General features: G+C 43.6%; 2 protein-coding genes across 6 annotated transcripts in view; one reads left to right on the top strand and one right to left on the bottom strand.

Annotated features, from left to right (window-relative positions):
- The window catches only part of MAPK8IP1 (mitogen-activated protein kinase 8 interacting protein 1), an 89,021-nt gene extending 81,261 nt beyond the window's left edge, over nucleotides 1-7,760 (top strand). For all 4 annotated transcript variants that reach the window (XM_053278237.1, XM_053278264.1, XM_053278253.1 and 1 more), the window contains 3 exons: nucleotides 1,409-1,479; nucleotides 3,937-4,035; nucleotides 6,517-7,760. In XM_053278237.1, the coding sequence (XP_053134212.1) occupies nucleotides 1,409-1,479; nucleotides 3,937-4,035; nucleotides 6,517-6,589 (243 nt within the window). In that variant the 3' untranslated portion in view covers nucleotides 6,590-7,760. The remainder of the gene's footprint in view (nucleotides 1-1,408; nucleotides 1,480-3,936; nucleotides 4,036-6,516) is intronic.
- Nucleotides 7,761-9,673: 1,913 nt separating this feature from the next.
- FREY1 (Frey regulator of sperm-oocyte fusion 1) lies at nucleotides 9,674-16,416 on the bottom strand. Of its 2 annotated transcripts, none has more exons than XM_053278277.1 (3): nucleotides 16,289-16,416; nucleotides 11,954-12,030; nucleotides 9,674-10,410 (listed from the first exon to the last, which is right to left on the bottom strand). In XM_053278277.1, the coding sequence occupies exons 1-3, from the start codon at nucleotides 16,351-16,353 to the stop codon at nucleotides 10,274-10,276; spliced, it is 279 nt and encodes a 92-aa protein (XP_053134252.1). In that variant the 5' UTR covers nucleotides 16,354-16,416; the 3' UTR covers nucleotides 9,674-10,273. The 2 variants fall into 2 exon arrangements, with proteins under 2 accessions (XP_053134252.1, XP_053134261.1); XM_053278286.1 differs by having other exon boundaries at nucleotides 11,954-12,027.
- Between the last annotated feature and the right edge of the window lie 42 nt (nucleotides 16,417-16,458).

Below are 16,458 nucleotides of genomic sequence, written 5' to 3'. Positions count from 1 at the left end.
CAGGCTCCAAAGCCAAGTGAGTTCTCCCCCATCTTTTCAGGCAGCGTTTGCTGCCTGACAATGTTTATTTCCCTCTCGCTCCTTCGCTGGAGGGAGAGAAAGAGAAATAAACACTGTCAGGCAGCAAATGATGTCACCTGCAAAGGGGGCTTGGCTGGGCTCTGGATTGCCTGACCGAGCTTTCCCCTTTCATTTCAGGCAGCAAATGCTGCCTGAAAATACGGGGGGAAGAGCTCACTCGGCTCCAGAGCCCAAGTGGTGAGTCACACCCCCTTGCGCGGGATGTTGCTGGAGGGCCGCCGGCGGGGTTGGAGACAGGCCACCGCTGCTCCTGGTGCTTTTTTAAAAGGTGGGGGGGCAATCTTCCCTCCTTGCTCCACCCACCCTCCCTGCAGCCAGCCGCCGACACCGCACCCCGTCCTGAAGCGATATTTAGAGGCAAAGGGAGAGATTTCCCCTCACGCCTCCCCTCCCTGCAGCTGCCGCTGCCCCCAGAGAGGCATGGCAAAATTTGAGAAATGGAAAAGTTGCTATTCCCCAAATTTTGCCACCATAGGCAGATGCCTCCTCTGCCTCTGCCTTAATCCGCCATTGCCAGTTGTGAGAATGACCACTATGTCTTCCAGTCACCTCTCAGAATTAGCCTGTGGCAAATAAACAGATTAAGAGTATGCAAGTAAGATAGTGATTTCTGCATATTCTGGCTGGTGACACTGTTTGTCATTTCCGGCAGGAGTGTATTAGATTAGAATAGCATGGAAGAGCTCTGGAGTCCACACACAAGATTGCATGTTCCCAGCCCGCTGGTACACTGTTGCACTAGAAGATCTACTAAGCTGCTCCAATAATCTATGAAGCATTGCTAAACCCTTCTGCTACTATTTTAAGCAGTGTTCTGCAGATCTGTGCAGTAAAGCTTGTTTGATTAGCTTTTCTGCATAAGTAGCTCACATGGAGCTTTCCAGAGAAAGAAACAAAGCCATTCAGAAAGTGCATTCTGGCAGTAATAGAAATTGCCCCGCCAGGGTCAGTCAAGGGCATTGAGCTAGGGAGCAGAAAGACTGAGAAATGTATATATTTTACTGGTTTGGGGCTGTAGTTAACACTGCAAACTTGGATTTATTTTGCTACAGTATTTACTGAATTGAATTCTTTTTCAAACGTGTGTGTGTGTGTGTGTTTCTTTTCTACAACTATATACTGTTTTGTGCACTAACTAAAATCAGTTAAGTTCATCATTGTGGAATCGTGTGCTCAGTTCTATTGTGTTTTTTGTCTGATCTCATGTTGAGAACTTTTGAAAATTGTCCTAAACCTAATCACAAGATCTTGAGGGCCATCGTAGCCATCAATGACCCACCTATCCCAAGTGCTGCACAAGGTCTAACGGGTTCTTTCTCTTCTACAGGGAAATAAATGTAGCCACTTTTTCCAGTTGAAGAACATTTCCTTTTGTGGATACCACCCAAAGAACAACAAGTAAGTCCCAGGGCATAGCCAGAGGCCATAGAACACTTCATGAGAAAAGAAAGGTACTTCGTCTCTGAGATATCCTGCTGTAGATACCTTCCAGATCTTAACTTCCGTGTCTGTATTCTCCTCTTAAGTTTGATACTTGCCTTCCTTCAGCTTTAGATTTGTGCCAGTCCTAGAAGCTTAAGGAATTTTTAGAGAAGTATCTAGGCTGCATTCACACTATCACAGTGATCCTCGTTAAAGAATTAATCAGGATAGCTGAGCCCAGCACAGCTGATTGTGAAGACCCAGAATTTCTAGGCAACCCTGTTAAAACCACTGTGGTTAACCTGCATTTAACCAGGATAGATAACCAAGATCAGATCCTGGTTAGGAACATAAGAAGCTGCCATATACTGTCAGACCATAGGTCCATCTTGCTCATTGTCTACACAGACTGGCAGCAGCTTCTCCAAGGTTGCAGGCACTCTAAGAGGGAACCTTGAACCTAGATGATGGTGATGATAATAATAATTCAATTTCTATACCGCTCTTCCAAAAATGGCTCAGGGCCGTTTACAAAGAGAAATAACAAATAAGATGGCTCCCTGTCCCCAGAGGGCTCAAATTCTAAAAATAAACATAAGACACACATCAGCAACAGTCACTGGAAGTACTGTGCTGGGGGTGGATAGGGCCAGTTACTCTCCCCCTGCTAAATAAAGAGAATCACCACGGTAAAAGGTGCCTCTTTGCCCAGTTAGCATGCTCTTCCCAGAGTGACTCCATGTCCTAAACTGAATATTTTACAGTGCTCACACTTCTAGTCACCCTTTCATATGCAACCAGGGCAGACTGCTTAGCTGAGGAGACATCATGCTTGCTACCACAAGACCAGTTCTCTTCCTTGTTAAATGTGGATTAACCACAGTGGTTTGACCAGGATTGCCCAGATATTTTAGATTCCCACAATCAGCTCTGCAAGACTTGGCTATTCTGGTTAACTCTTCGACCAGGATAACTGATTTTGTGAACATAGTCGTAGTTTGTTGCTATAAGGAGGGAGAGACTGAACAATGCTTCCAATTTTGTTGCTTTGAATGCAACTGGGTGCATATGAGGTTCCTGTGCAGAAATCTTCTTAATCTCTGCTAAAATTAGATTTGGCAAGAGGTGGGGTGGGTACAGCATTCCACACACCAACATTAAAAATGTTTTTAATGGGGAAAAATTGGTACAAAGGTTATAAAAGGGAAAGGGAACAAGATGGACATACAATAAAGCACGATGCAAGAAGCTTTTCTTATGGTTTTTATCTGGCCTTTCACCTAGCATGTTGATTGCAGGAAATGTACAATTTCCTGGCACTTCGACTGCAATTTATTGTTGGGAAAACACAACTCCCCTCACTATTGCTCCCAACAGCATTTTGTGCTCCACTTGGAATGAGGTTGCACAAATGTCAAAGACATACATTGGTTAGTGCGTATGACAGCAGCACAGAGTGTTGGTTATTCACTCTCCATCTCTACAGCCAGGCCCATGCAATTCTAAATTTCTTTTAAAATGACTTCTTCTGGAAGCCGAGTGCTTCCCTGCTGATTATTTATATTGGGCATCAATGTACTTAGTGTTTTGCGAAGTTATATAAGCAATTAAAAATGATACCTGCCCCAATAAACCTATGATCAGAGTTTCAAAAGGCAATAGAGAAGGGAAAGAGAAAAGTCACAGGATAAAGTAACTGGGTTTAAGCCTCTTAAATGTTTAATAAACATTAGTTTATTAGAAATGGTAAAAATAGAAAACAGCAAGACTACCCTCTTTCACAGCATTTGCCCTCTACCTTTTCTTTTTAAATAAAATAAAATTCTGAACTGTGTAATCCCTTCCTCCAGCTCTGAAGTGCACATATATTGTGCAGCAGATCCACCTGTTACCCTACAAGCAGCCAAGTTTACCTCTGCAGCCACCCTACTGCAACAGGGTGGTCCCACTTAGAATTTTCACTGCTAACCATCCTTTGCGGCATCCCCCATTCCTGCCCCACAGCTCTATACTGGTAAGAAGGGTTAAAGGCAACCAGAACTCCTATATGTGTTTTCATTTCTTTCTCTCTAAAATGGGCCACCCCACTCAAAGCATGCTGCCAAAAGTATTGGATGTTGGAACAGGCTGCTCTGCTGGAGAGGCGTGAAATATGACTCTGCTAAGATGAATTATGAGAATATTCCTTCTGTGCAGTTCCTTCCGCTTCCTGCTTTTGCCTATGTGTGCAAAGCAGAACAAGTGACTCCCTCTTCAAGGAGCTTTAATTCTATTTCTGCCAGACACAGTATATGGCAGGAAGCATAGAGTGAAATGATCCATGAGTCTTTTGCCTTGATGGGGACTCCATTCCTTCCCTGAGATATCCCAGACCAAACTCAAGACCAAAGAAAGCTTCAAAGCCAAACTCACCTATTGTCTGTTCTCTCTCAGGTATTTTGGGTTCATCACCAAACATCCAGCTGACCATAGATTTGCGTGCCACGTCTTTGTCTCGGAGGAGTCCACTAAGCCACTTGCAGAGTCTGTAGGGTGAGTTGCATCCTGCACATTCTGGTTCCTTACAGGAATTGATTTATAGGAGCAGAGCACTGGTTGTGGATAGATACTAACGATGTCAGCATGTATATATATGCATACACAAGAGGTCAGGGTTCAGCCACCCTTCACTAGCAAGATGATGTGTGTGGCTCCAGAAGATGTTTGGTCAAAACTCTCACTCTGCCTTTGGCTGGCAAGGGACACACTATTCATGTGATAGATGTGTCAGAGAGAGAGCGTTGCCAGGGAAATGAAAGGTTTTATTTGTATCACACTTTCATTTCTACGAGTTAGCAGCTACCCCAGAAAAGGCATGTTCTTCCCTGAGCAGGTTTGAAATAGTGATTCAGAATGATACAGAAAAAGGGAAACTCCTTGCCACAGATATTTGTCAGCCAGAGCCCCCCTCCCCCAAAATATTTCAAGGGGGTGGGGTCCAGCTATTCTGAGTGCAGAGTCCAAGCCATATTTGCGGGTAGCCATAGGGTGGAGTGGAGAGAGTTTTGTGCCTGAGGGAATTTCTTGGGGGCCAGTTGATATGGGTTTTTGTTTTTTTGTTTTTTTGTCTCAATGGCATAGTTTGCCTTCCACTTTATTTTTATTAGTTTTCTACATATCAATGTGACTTCAAGTTCATCTTTCAACATAGTTATACTAAAATATCCATATTTGCTCTCATAAATATTTTCTTCATGTTTATATATCCAGTTATGTCCTAGTCCTTGTTTTCATCACCATAGTAATCTTTTAGTTTCATTACTATAACTAATTCCCCAACTGTTATTTTTACATTTCAACTCCCGTTAATAAATCCAAATTCACATTGTTTTTCATATACCTCAAAAAGGGTTTCTAATCTTCTACAAAGTTTTCTATATTACTATCGCTTACTAATATAGTAAGTTTGCCATTTCTGCATATTCATATGCCCTCATCAGCCATTCTTCTCTTGCTGGAATTTCCGCAGATCTCCATTTCTGAGCAAGAACCATTCTAGCCGCCATCGTAAGATATAGAAATAAATTTCTATTTTCTTTCGAGATTTCGTCATTAATTATGCCCAACAGAAAGGATTCAGGTCTCTTATGAAATACACATTTAAAAATCTTTTTTAATTTCATCATAAATCATATCCCAAAACCTCTTTACCTCTCTGCAGGACCACCACATGTGGTAAAAGGACCCCTCGCTATCTTTACATCTCCAACACTTATTAGATACATTTTTGTACATTAAAGCTAGTTTCTTAGGTGTTAAGTACCACCTGTACATCATTTTTATAAAATTTCTTTTAAATTATAACACGCTGTAAATTTAAGATCTTTCTTCCATAGCTTCTCCCAGGCCTCTAAGTTGATATTATGATCTACATCTTGTGCCCACTTTACCTTTGTTGATTTTACCACTTCATCTCTTGTTTCTTCACATAATAACAGATTGTACATTTTGCTAATTAGTTTTACATCACTTTCACATAACTCTATTTCAGATTTTGATCTCCGCTCTTTAAAGCCTATTTTCAAATCTTTTTAAAAAAACCTCATGTAACTGATAATATTGAAACCAGTTAGTCACTCTATCTTTTAGCTCTTCCTCCTTTTTCAATTTCCATTTATTATCACACTTATTCAACACTTCATTATATGTCAGCCATCTGGTTTTCATATTCACTTCTTTACACATAACAGCTTCTAGCAGAGATAACCACAGAGGTACCTTGTTTTCTAAGTATTTCTTATTTCTTTCCCAAACTATTATCAGACTTCTTCTAATGTAATGGTTAAGAAAGTCCCTATGTACTTTGGTCTTATCATAAAATAAATACGCATGCCAACCAAATCTTGTATCGAAGCCCTCCAAATCCAAGATTCTCGAGTTTCTTAACACTATCCATTCTTTCATCCATACCAAACATGCTGCATCAAAATACAATCTTAAATTTGGAAGGGCAAGACCTCCTCTTTCTTTAGCAGCAGTTAAGTTTTTAAAATTAATTCTGGGTCTTTTCTCTTGCCAAATAAAACTAGAAATATCTTTCTGCCAACATATAAAACAGGTGGGCCAGTTGATATGTTAGTCACTCCACAAGTGTGCCTTTCGTCATAGGAGGAGTGTGCTGGCAGAAGGCCAGCCGCTTCAGTGCAAAGTAGAGTAGTTGCTTCAGTCGTGTGTGTGTGTGTGTGTGTGTGTGTGTGTGTGTGTGCGCGCGCGTGTGCAGGCCTTCTCATACATTGCACTAGGTGTGTAGGGTATGGTGAGAACCATTCGTAGCCTGGAGGCAGAAGAAGAGACAACTAGGCTCTTTCTGAGATCTGTGACAATACCCTTTTGAATGATGGGGCTGTTTTGAGTGATGCTAAAACAAAGAATGATGTATATGCATGTTTTGAGTGTTGTGCATAGATACTTACTTCTCTGCCTGTCCTGTGTGACAGTCCCAGCTTCTGAAATGCGATGCATCTCTTTTTGCAGGCGGGCCTTCCATCAGTTCTACAAGGAATGTGTGGAATATACGTGCCCCACAGAGGACATCTACCTAGAGTAGGGGCAGGGGCAGCCCCACCCCCTGTACAGACAAGGGCCATTCCCATCGTGCATGGACAAGCTGCTTCAAGACTGAAGGAGGAGTGGGTGCGGGAACAGCTTCTCTCAGCGCACAGAGCCCGGCCTCTTTCAGTGCGCCTCCTTTCCTTGGGCTGGGGGATTGGGGAGTTGGAGGTGGGTGGGAAGGGTGGACAAAAATGGGTTTATTATTTTTAAAAATGCTCTTCAAATTTATTCTGTTGAAGAAAAGCACGGCTGATGGAAGCAGCAGTGCTGCCACCGGCCTAGGAGGAGAGCAGGCGTGGGCACGGGACCCAGGACAGGCTGCTCTGGCCTTCCACCCAAGGCTGACTTGGTGCTCTGGGCAGAGAGCTCATTCGGCCAGCTCTTAGCCACTGCACTGTGTTGGGTACTGCTTTAGTCCCAGCTGCCATGTTCAGCCCATGGTTTTGTTTTGGTTTTTTGGTGGGGGGGCAATAATTGGACAGGAGCACTGAATGTTTACCATTAAATACTTGATGGCTAATGAGCTTGAGAAGATACAGAAGCAGTAACCCCAGTCCTTGGCTGGAGGGGAGGGCAAAAGAGGAGGAGAAAGGACAAACTAAGGGAAGGGTTATCGTGAACACTTCCCACGCAAGTCCCAGGACACAGATACCCTCTGCCATCTAAGTGTTACCCAGTGTCTGGAAAAAATAACGGAGCCACTGGAAAACTTCTAGTGCCTGTCTTTCTTTGTAGGGGAGGAGGGTTTCAGGCATGTAGGTAGCCAGTGAGGGCCCCATGCCCTGCAATCTGCTGATGGAAAGAGCTCCTCTGTTCCACCCCTTGCCCTGACATCTCCTCCTCCTCCCCATCACTATCCAGCTGCAGGTTCCAAGCTCAGGAGGGAATCTGGGCTCCTGCAGGAAGCTGAGAGACAGCATTTCTGGTTCATCCACATTAGGGGCCTGAGAGGAGCTCCAGCCGTAAGCACAAGACTGAGTCAGGAAGGGCTAGATCCCATCAAGAAGCAACGCTAGGAGAATAGCATGAGTGACAGAGGGCTAGGAAGAGCTGCAGAAAGGTGTGTCTTTGCCCTCCTCCCCCCCACCCTTCCCCGGGTAGGGGGCTTTGTGCTTCTGCTGGATCTGCTCTGATGACAACAATGATTAAATGTGATGTTTCAAAAAGCCCGTGTTGCTTTTGTTTTTTACCCTGAGGGTGCTGGGCCTCTAAGCAACGATCCCTTTCATGGAAATTACAAGAGCCAACTTTGTTCTTCCCAGAGTCTTTTGCACCTCTCACAAGATGTCCACTAATGCCACGTGGGAGCTGGGAACATCACGGCCCAATTTTGAGGCCATATTGTAGTTCATCAGATTTTTAAACCAACCATTTTAAATGTCCTCAGTATTCAGAATCATAGATATAAACATTGCATTGTTGTGCCCTCTTCTCAAGTGTGAGACACTCTCATTGAGTCTAATTGTGTGGAATGACTGGGCTGGGAACTCCCTTTGTGCAGGTCTCTATCTTCTTTGAAATTACTTCAGTGGGGGGTGAAGTGGTTCATGTAGCCTACGCTTTTCTGTTGGAGTCACATACATGTTTGGGGCAGGAGTGACTACTATAAGCCAAACTGTATGTGGCTTTTATTCATTAAGTACAGAGGAGAGGGAGGTGGCCTTGGCATTGGCTTTCTCTCATGGTGTTTGAGAGCTCTTGCTAGAGCTTACCACAGATTTCCAGCTGTTCTCATTCTGTAGCCACCAGATGTGTTCTGCAAAAATACGTCACATTCTGTTTAATGGTTCTGAGATGGCAGAATCCCAGGAATATCAATCAGCTTTTTCTACAAAGTCCTTTGCTAATCTATTAGCCTCTTCTTAAGCCAAAGATAAATGGTGCTCTCACAGAGCTGTTGTTACCAGCTAAGGAGCCATTCCGATACAGCAGTGGAAGGTCTTTGGTCTGCATTTCTACCAAAGGTTTAGTGCAAATGAGAGGAGGCAGTTAGCTGCAGAGCTGTATATATTCACACTTTTTAAAAAAACTTTGCATCAAAGAAACAAAAGCAAGTTCTGCGAAATAGCAAAAATATTAGGTGAGGCCCATCATTGACCAAAGTCTTTTTGCATAGATCGCACTGCTAGGAAAATTCAAGAAATGAAACCCAGGAGACCTGCTAATATTGTGAGTGTCATGTTTGTGGGAACTGTGATATTGGCGTGCTTGAGCTAACCCCCCCCAAATAAGTTCCTTAGCTAAAGAATCCACTCTTGTGGTGAGAGTGGATGGAACAGCCTGCAGCGGGAGAGAGGCTATTTAAACATTAAACCTCCCCACATGTCAGCTGAGAAGATCAGGGAGATGTAATGTTTAAATAGCCATTCTGATGTGGGGGGGCGTGGGTTAAAGAAGTGGTGCAAGAGGCGACAGTGGATGGAGCAGCTCCTGCGTCTCTGGCGCCACTTCTTTAAATCTCCCGTGTGCCAGCTGAGAAGGGGGGGGGGGGTGTGGAATGGCAAGCTGTACAACAATTTTATTTGGGGAAGGGGGTAGAAAACCATGAATAACTAAAACAACCCCCCCCCCCGATAACCAAATTGGTATACAGGGAGGTGGCCCGTGAATGGGCGAAACTGCTATTTGAGGGCCACCTGTATATGCCATAGTAATTTTTATTAATATGCTTGCAAAAGGGAAGTAAAATAACAGTTTGACATTTGTAGGATTTCAACTTCAGTCATTATTCATTGTATAGAAGAATGACCATATATGGTAAATTTGAATGTGAGAAGATCTTCTCTTGGACATGATGTCATTTTGCAATTATTGATCTGATTATTGAGTGTTAAAAATGTGTTGCGAACAATAGCAGTTAAAATATCATTATATATTCAGTGCATTCAGCTAATTTGTGTGGCAGGATTGTTCATGCAAACTTTGGTATCTGTAGGTAATTGGGAAATATTCAGAATTTCTTCTAAAAACTGCAAAAAATATATATTAAATTTTCACTGAATGTATCCCAGTGTAAAAAGTGGTACACTTAGCTAATTTCAATGGCAAGATTGTGTATGCAAAATTCGTTATCTATAGGTCATCGGGAAGTCTGACTTTAATTCACACAAACTCTTCAAAATATATACTGGACTGCATGTATTAGCATTGCTGCTCAGTGAGCTTTTCTTACAATTTGGAATTATAGTGTCAGGTGGGAGTGAAGTACAGAGTAATGGGCAGTGGAGAAAGAAAACTGATTTCATAGGCAGAAAAGTCATGATCAGAGAGCTGGGTACAATATTCCTGTTTGCTACACAACAACAACAACAAAAAATAATATTTGCATCCGAAGCCCATCTTTAGACAGTAGCCAAATGCTTGCAAACTCCACTCAGCACCCACAAGAATTAAAAGCATGCAAAGAAAGCCAAGATTCTCAGGGTACCCAATTCAGTGCCAAGTACCAAACCTATAGTACAGATGCAGAAAGCATAACAGAGCTGCGTAACTGATTCTCCACAAAAGCAAGAAAAAGGCATGGAAGTGTGAGAGCAAAGCAGGGGGACGATCCCAGTTATTGCCTACATTCCTATGTAGGTTCCCTCACCCCCCGACTTGGTTACTTCCTGTCTTTGTAGAACAGCTGGTATAAGGACACTTCAGAAATGGTGTTGATGTCTCCAGTTCCCAAGGTGGGTCAAAAGACGTTGTCATAATAATACTCTTCCAAATCTGGCTCATCCCGCTTGCTCTTGTGAGCAATGTGCAGTTTTTCCGATTCCTTACGAGGTGCTCGTGTCCGGAACTTGGGATGCCTTGGTTTAATGCCATAATCTGTGGGGCGGAGAAGGTAGTAAATGATGTGATGTGGCAGTGGTAGGACAGGAAGAGAGAATCCCTGAGACTTTGGTTTGGGGTGGTATACAAATACGATAGATAGATAGATAGATAGATAGATAGATAGATAGATAGATAGATAGATAGATAATCCTGAGAATGTGTGCCCTTGCAATGACCAGCGATGGACATACAAATACAAATGGGCCTAGGAGGTTTCAGCATGTGCCCAGGGAAGTTCAGCATGGTTGATTTTCAAGCCTAGTTCCACCATGCATGTTTGCATGGACAGGGAATGCCAGAAAGGGGGTTGCCCACCCTCCCAGATGTGCTAGTAAATTTGGATCACCGGTTGTCTCAGAGTCAAACTATATATTATAGAACACATCCTTAAGATACGTAATTAAGTCTGGCAATTTCTCTTACAAACAGTCATGGGGGGCCCTGGTCTGGGTTGTGATCATGGCATGTGAGGAACAGGCTAACCCATTATCTCTGCACTGTTCTCCCACCAGAAATTGCCTCCAACAGAAAATATATTCACACCTGAAAGCTGCTTTATACTGAATCAGATCATAGGTCCCATCTAGGCCGGTATGATTTACACTGACTAGCAGCAGCTCTCCTGCGTTTTAGACAGGATGTTTTCCAGCCCTGCTTGGAGAAGCCGGAGATTGAACCTGGGACCCTCTGCATGTAAAGTGGGTGCTTAGCATCGATGGCCTCTTTCCCTAAACAGAGCAGGAGGAATGGTGTGTAATCCCTTCTCCCTGGATGCTGTGGTCCTGATCCAGAACAAGGGGGCCTCAGCTACTTTTTGGTTTTGGGGTTGTTGGGTTTTTTGTGTGGGTTTTTTTGTTAAGTGAGATTTATTGCCAGATTTAAGCACATCTCTTTAACTATGCCTTCTACATAATGTGCATTTTGGCACTCAGATGTCACACAGTACATTATCTGGAAATGCAACAAAGGCCAATCAAGAGGCTCTACTGTAAGTAATCAGGGTCTTGTTCTGGCCCCAGCCTTTCAATGTGCTTCAGTACACAAACCAGAAGCTGAAACTGAGCTGGTGGTGGTGGTGGGGTGTGTTCTTTACTGATCAAGAATGCCATCAGCCTTCTTAGGGGACACATTCCTTCCGTTATGCCCTGTTGCTTTGCTGTGAGCTGTATTGCCTTTGCAGGGTAGCTTGGAAGGGAGCTTTACAGCTAGGGCTGATGTGGCATACCCTACATAAAGGTAAGGTGTGCCATTGAGTCGGTGTTGACTCCTGGCAACCACAGAGCCCTATGGTTGTCTTTGGTAGAATACAGGAGGGGTTTGCCATTGCCATCTCCTGCGCAGTGCCTTTCAGCACCTTCCTATATTGCTGCTGCCCGATATAGGTGTTTCCCATTGTCTAGGAAACAAACCAGCAGGGATTCAAACTGGCAACCTCTAGCTTGCTAGTCAAACCCTTTCCCGCTGTGCCATTAGGTACCCTAGGGGTATATAGCCTGTGGCAGACCCTAGGGGGTTAGGAACTGGGAGGAATACATGCCATCCACCAAGCCAAAGTGCTGCTGCTGAAGCTCCAAGGGTGCAGTGAACTCCTCTGGGACAGATGGACGGAGCCTGCTGTAGAAAAGCACAAGATCAGGAACCCCAACGTTTGCTACCTGCAAAAGCCTAATTTTCACATTGATCTTTGATGCAAGAAAACTCCCTCCAAGGTGATTTCAGTTTTCTGGGGTGAATCTTTCTTTGGAAGAAGACAAGGGGGACTTGCCCAAAAGGTGCTATTTTTAAAAAATCTTGAATACATCCTCCAGTCACTGTTGGACATTGTTCCCAAGCTTGTACATCTCCGAAGGTGTTATATATTAATCATGCGATTAAAAAATCTTAACTGTTAAAAACCGTATCCTTTATTGTCATCCATGCACATAAAAACTAGATCCCACCCCAAGACGGGACTTACAAGCTAAATCTAGCATTCCCAGCCTAGGGTCCCAAGGTACAACCTCCATGGCCTTTGGCCATTGTGGCTGGAAATTATGGGAGTTGTAGTCCAACAACATCTGGGGACCCAAGGTTAGGAACTCTGGATCTAGAACACAAGGGAAGCAACAGAAGGGAAGGGAAATGGAGGCACCGTTAACCAGGAGGCTTTTCACACAGGTTTTTTATTTCAAATCCACTCCTGATTGGACTGTGCCAATTCACAGATTAGCTGGATTTACCCCTGGTCAGGTACCAGGACAGACAGGACTTTGTTTTTCCCTGAATGGAGGCTGCAAATTCTGGCTTAGCCTGAAGTATGTCCAGTTTTTAAAAATCCTCTAGTTTCAGAGGCTTGAGGGGGGGACAGACCCCAGGACTTCTGTTTTGCCCCGCAGTTTTTTCTTATGTTTGCAGTGGTAATGCCAGTAAATCAGCGTTTTCCAAAACTCAATGAAGGGGAGTTTGACAGCTGTTTTGGGTATGGTCTGCTCTAAGTGGTTTGCAATTGTAAGTGCTGGGTGTGGGGGTGTTGTTGCAGATTGGCTAATACTCTGTTGAGGTAGAAATTCCTGAGTCAAACACAAGCACCGACTGCAAAATGTGTGTCTTGCTAGGCTTTACATAGGCTTTAGATATGTAGAATGGATGTAACCTGAACCCTTTGTTGTCTAAGCTGATTCTATTAGGTGCGTGGGGTGGTGGTAAACATTATGTGATGAAGGCAGTCACTCACAAAGGTAAGGGTTAAGTGTCCTGCTGTTTGGCAACTCTTCATGCTGGGCTTGCACTCTTAGCTGTCAAACTATTCCCCCCACCCCACCCAAGTTCTCTCACCTCTTCCTCTGTGGTGTGATTTCTGACTGGTTGGAGGGAAAACCCGGACCAGGTAGGTGCGAAATCACAGGAAAAAGATCTGCCAGGGAGTGCGGGGAGTAACCAACAGCTATGTGAACTGTCAATTTAATCCCCGAAGTAAATATCTTGCGAATCTACTGTGAAGCAGATTCACTCTTCAGATGCCCCAAGCATAAAGCCAATTGTGAACAACCTCCAGAGAAGAAATATGTGACTATATCAGTTATATATGCTTAAGCTTAGGGGATGTGCCAGAGGTTTCATGGAAAATAGGGGTTTTGAGAGAAGACTTGAAAGAAGAAAAAGAAGGCAGTTCCAAGCATGCGGCAGCAAGGGAGATAATATTATTTATCATAATATTTTTTATGATAAATGCATTTGTGAACTTTAACACTACATATTTCCATTAATTTATTCATACATGTTGTGGCAAAACGAGAGTTCACCAGTTTTCTAACCTTATCTGACACAGGAGATAGGGCCACTTTGCATTTCACCACCCAGAGGGGAGGAAATTAGCGTACTCTTTGAACTATGGACAGGTGTGAGACCCACAGTCGCCTCAGCCCAGCTCACCCCCTCCTTCATGACTTTAAAGCTAGAGGACAAAGGCTTGGCCAGTGTTCACTTTTCCATCAGCAAAAATGGGTGTTCCACGGGAAAAGCTGTAGAGATTAACGCTCTCTCAGCCAAGGACCTGCCTACTGATAGACTAAGGTAAAAAACTCAGTGCTAGTCAGTTAGTAAATGCTTTTTGTATTTTCTTTTGAATTCCTGTATTCCTTTCTTTACTCCCAGTTTCACCCTATTCCACCCACCACTACCTGCAATTCCTTATTCTGTATGCAACCCTTGTTTCTTAATAACATTCATATACTTAGAAGTGGCTTCAGTCTGATTTAACAGGTTCTGGAGGGTTTCTTGCAAAAATTTCCCCCATGTGCCTCGTAAGGTCATTCGCTACTGTTGAGTTATTTTCAGCATAATATCTTGTTCTCTACAGCTGGGTGTGTGTGGACTCTGGCTGTACAGTGCCTGTAAGTCCCAAGCCAGACAGTTCTAGGTTTTTGAAGCTGTGTCTAAGCCTGGTCAGTGGCTTTAGATCAGTCTTCAACTGGTGGCAGCCTACCTTGGAGGAGCGGTGTGCTCCTAAATTTGGGATCAGAGCAATCTCTCTACTGAGGGTAGATCCCAGGAAAGCACAGAGTCACCCCTGTTTTGCCACACATGTCTATGTTAAAAATACCTAGAAATCAGTATTTCAAAAGATATTATTCCAAAACAAATGAAATAAATGCTATCCTCTGCTTCACTTCAGATTAGAGTATTGGCATACAGAAGCAGAATTCCATGCAAGTCTCATTCGCTGGATCATGGGTGTAAATCAGATGCGCATCCCAATGTGGTTCCACACTGCATGACTTTCAGTTGGCTGTGCATTTGAAGGCAAATCCCTATCCATATTCTGACAATGCTAATCAAATCTACTCTTTTGGTACAATGTAACTGAGGTGCTCATGTATTTTTACACTCCTCTCCCTTTTGCAGAGAACCTCTCTCCGCCTGGGACTGGAAATATCATTTTGTTATTTCTATGCCTATTTCTCTACAATAGCCATTTATTTATTTTATTTTATTCTATTTTAACATTTTTTATCCCACTCTTCCTCCAAGGAGCCCAGAGCAGTGTACTACATACTTAGGTTTCTCCTCACAACAACAACCCTGTGAAGTAGGTTAGGCTGAGAGAGAGTAACTGGCCCAGAATCACCCAGCTAGTTGAATGGGGATTTGCACTCGGGTCTCTCGGGTCCTAGTCCGGCACTCTAGCCACTACACCACGCTGGCTCCCATTTAAATATCACACATGTCCTACTATATACAATATGTATCCCTATCTTTCAACTTTGTACAGTGGTCCCTCTACTTACGAAATTAATCCGTTCCGAATGCACATTTGTAAGTCGAAAAGTTCGTAAGTCAAAAAGCGGTTTCCCATAGGAATGCATTGGGAACGGATTAATGCGTTCCGGAGCCTAGAAAAAAGACCCAGACCCCCAGTAAGGCTTGCAAACTGCACAGGAACATTTCTTTTCAAGAATAAACAGGCAGTAAACAGGCAGGGAAGTCAAGGAAACCGCATGTAAAATTCGTAAGTCGAGGAAACCCCATCTAAAAATTTGTAAGTCGAAAAAACCGCATCTAAAACCGGATCTAAAACTGCCGTTTGTAACTCGAAAAATACTTATGTCGAGTAGTTCGTAAGTCGAGGGACCACTGTATTTGTAATTTCTTGTTTCTCTAGCCTCGTTCTGATCATGTAGGTTCCCTGATTGCATGGGAGACCTTACACACATACTGCTGTATGCATGTACGAGTCCTCTTATACGCTCGGATCAACATGTGCTCAGGATGGTGCCTGCAGGTGTGCAAATGTCAGTGGGAGGGGAGTATCAGGGGCAATCTGATCCCCTCCTTGTTCAATAGAAAAGTGATCTGGAAGGTGTGAAAGGTGCTTATGTTAATGCTCCAAGGCTACAAATTTCTGTATCTTACTGTAGCAAGAAATCCTTCTTTCTCCTCTCACAACGCATTTTCACTTATCTTTTTACAAATTTATAATTCAAAGCTGAAGAGCTTACAGGCTTGAAGTGTGTAGTACTGGCTAATTCTGGGGGGCTGGTTACTTCAGATATGTTGATTGCAATTTGGGCTAGTTCTTTGGGTCTTCTGCAGATGAAATTGCCAGCTCTGTGTCATTTGCAGGTAACCCGGGCTTGAGTGAAGACCTATTTTGCCGCCGTTCTCCAGTGCCCGACCTCACCTCCTGTAATGGTTTAGGAGGCGGGCGGAGTCTCTGCTGCCACATGGCAACATTTTTAAAGTTTAAAAAAAAGAAAAAAAGAATTAAGTTCCCCTCACCTGAAAGACCCCTTACTCTTGTCCCTGGGGTGGCAAATCTTTGGCTACCTATGGGCAGCAAAAAGATTAATCCGCCCCAGTTGAATGTGCAGGAGAATTAGCCAGCGAGTGTTACCTTTGAAGGCTTGGCACAGGCAGCATTGTGTCTATCAAAAGCAGCAGCAAAAGCAGGAGTTCCATTCAACCAACAAAGCCTAGTTTAGCTCAGCCCCTCTTACTAGCTCTTAGCAGCAGAGCACAAGGCAATTCTTAAGGCCTCCAGTGACATCACAAAGGTAAGGAGCA

Source organism: Hemicordylus capensis, chromosome 1 (genome assembly GCF_027244095.1).
Source record: "Hemicordylus capensis ecotype Gifberg chromosome 1, rHemCap1.1.pri, whole genome shotgun sequence".
Classification (NCBI taxonomy): domain Eukaryota; kingdom Metazoa; phylum Chordata; class Lepidosauria; order Squamata; family Cordylidae; genus Hemicordylus; species Hemicordylus capensis.
This window is presented reverse-complemented; position numbering and strand designations above follow the sequence as displayed.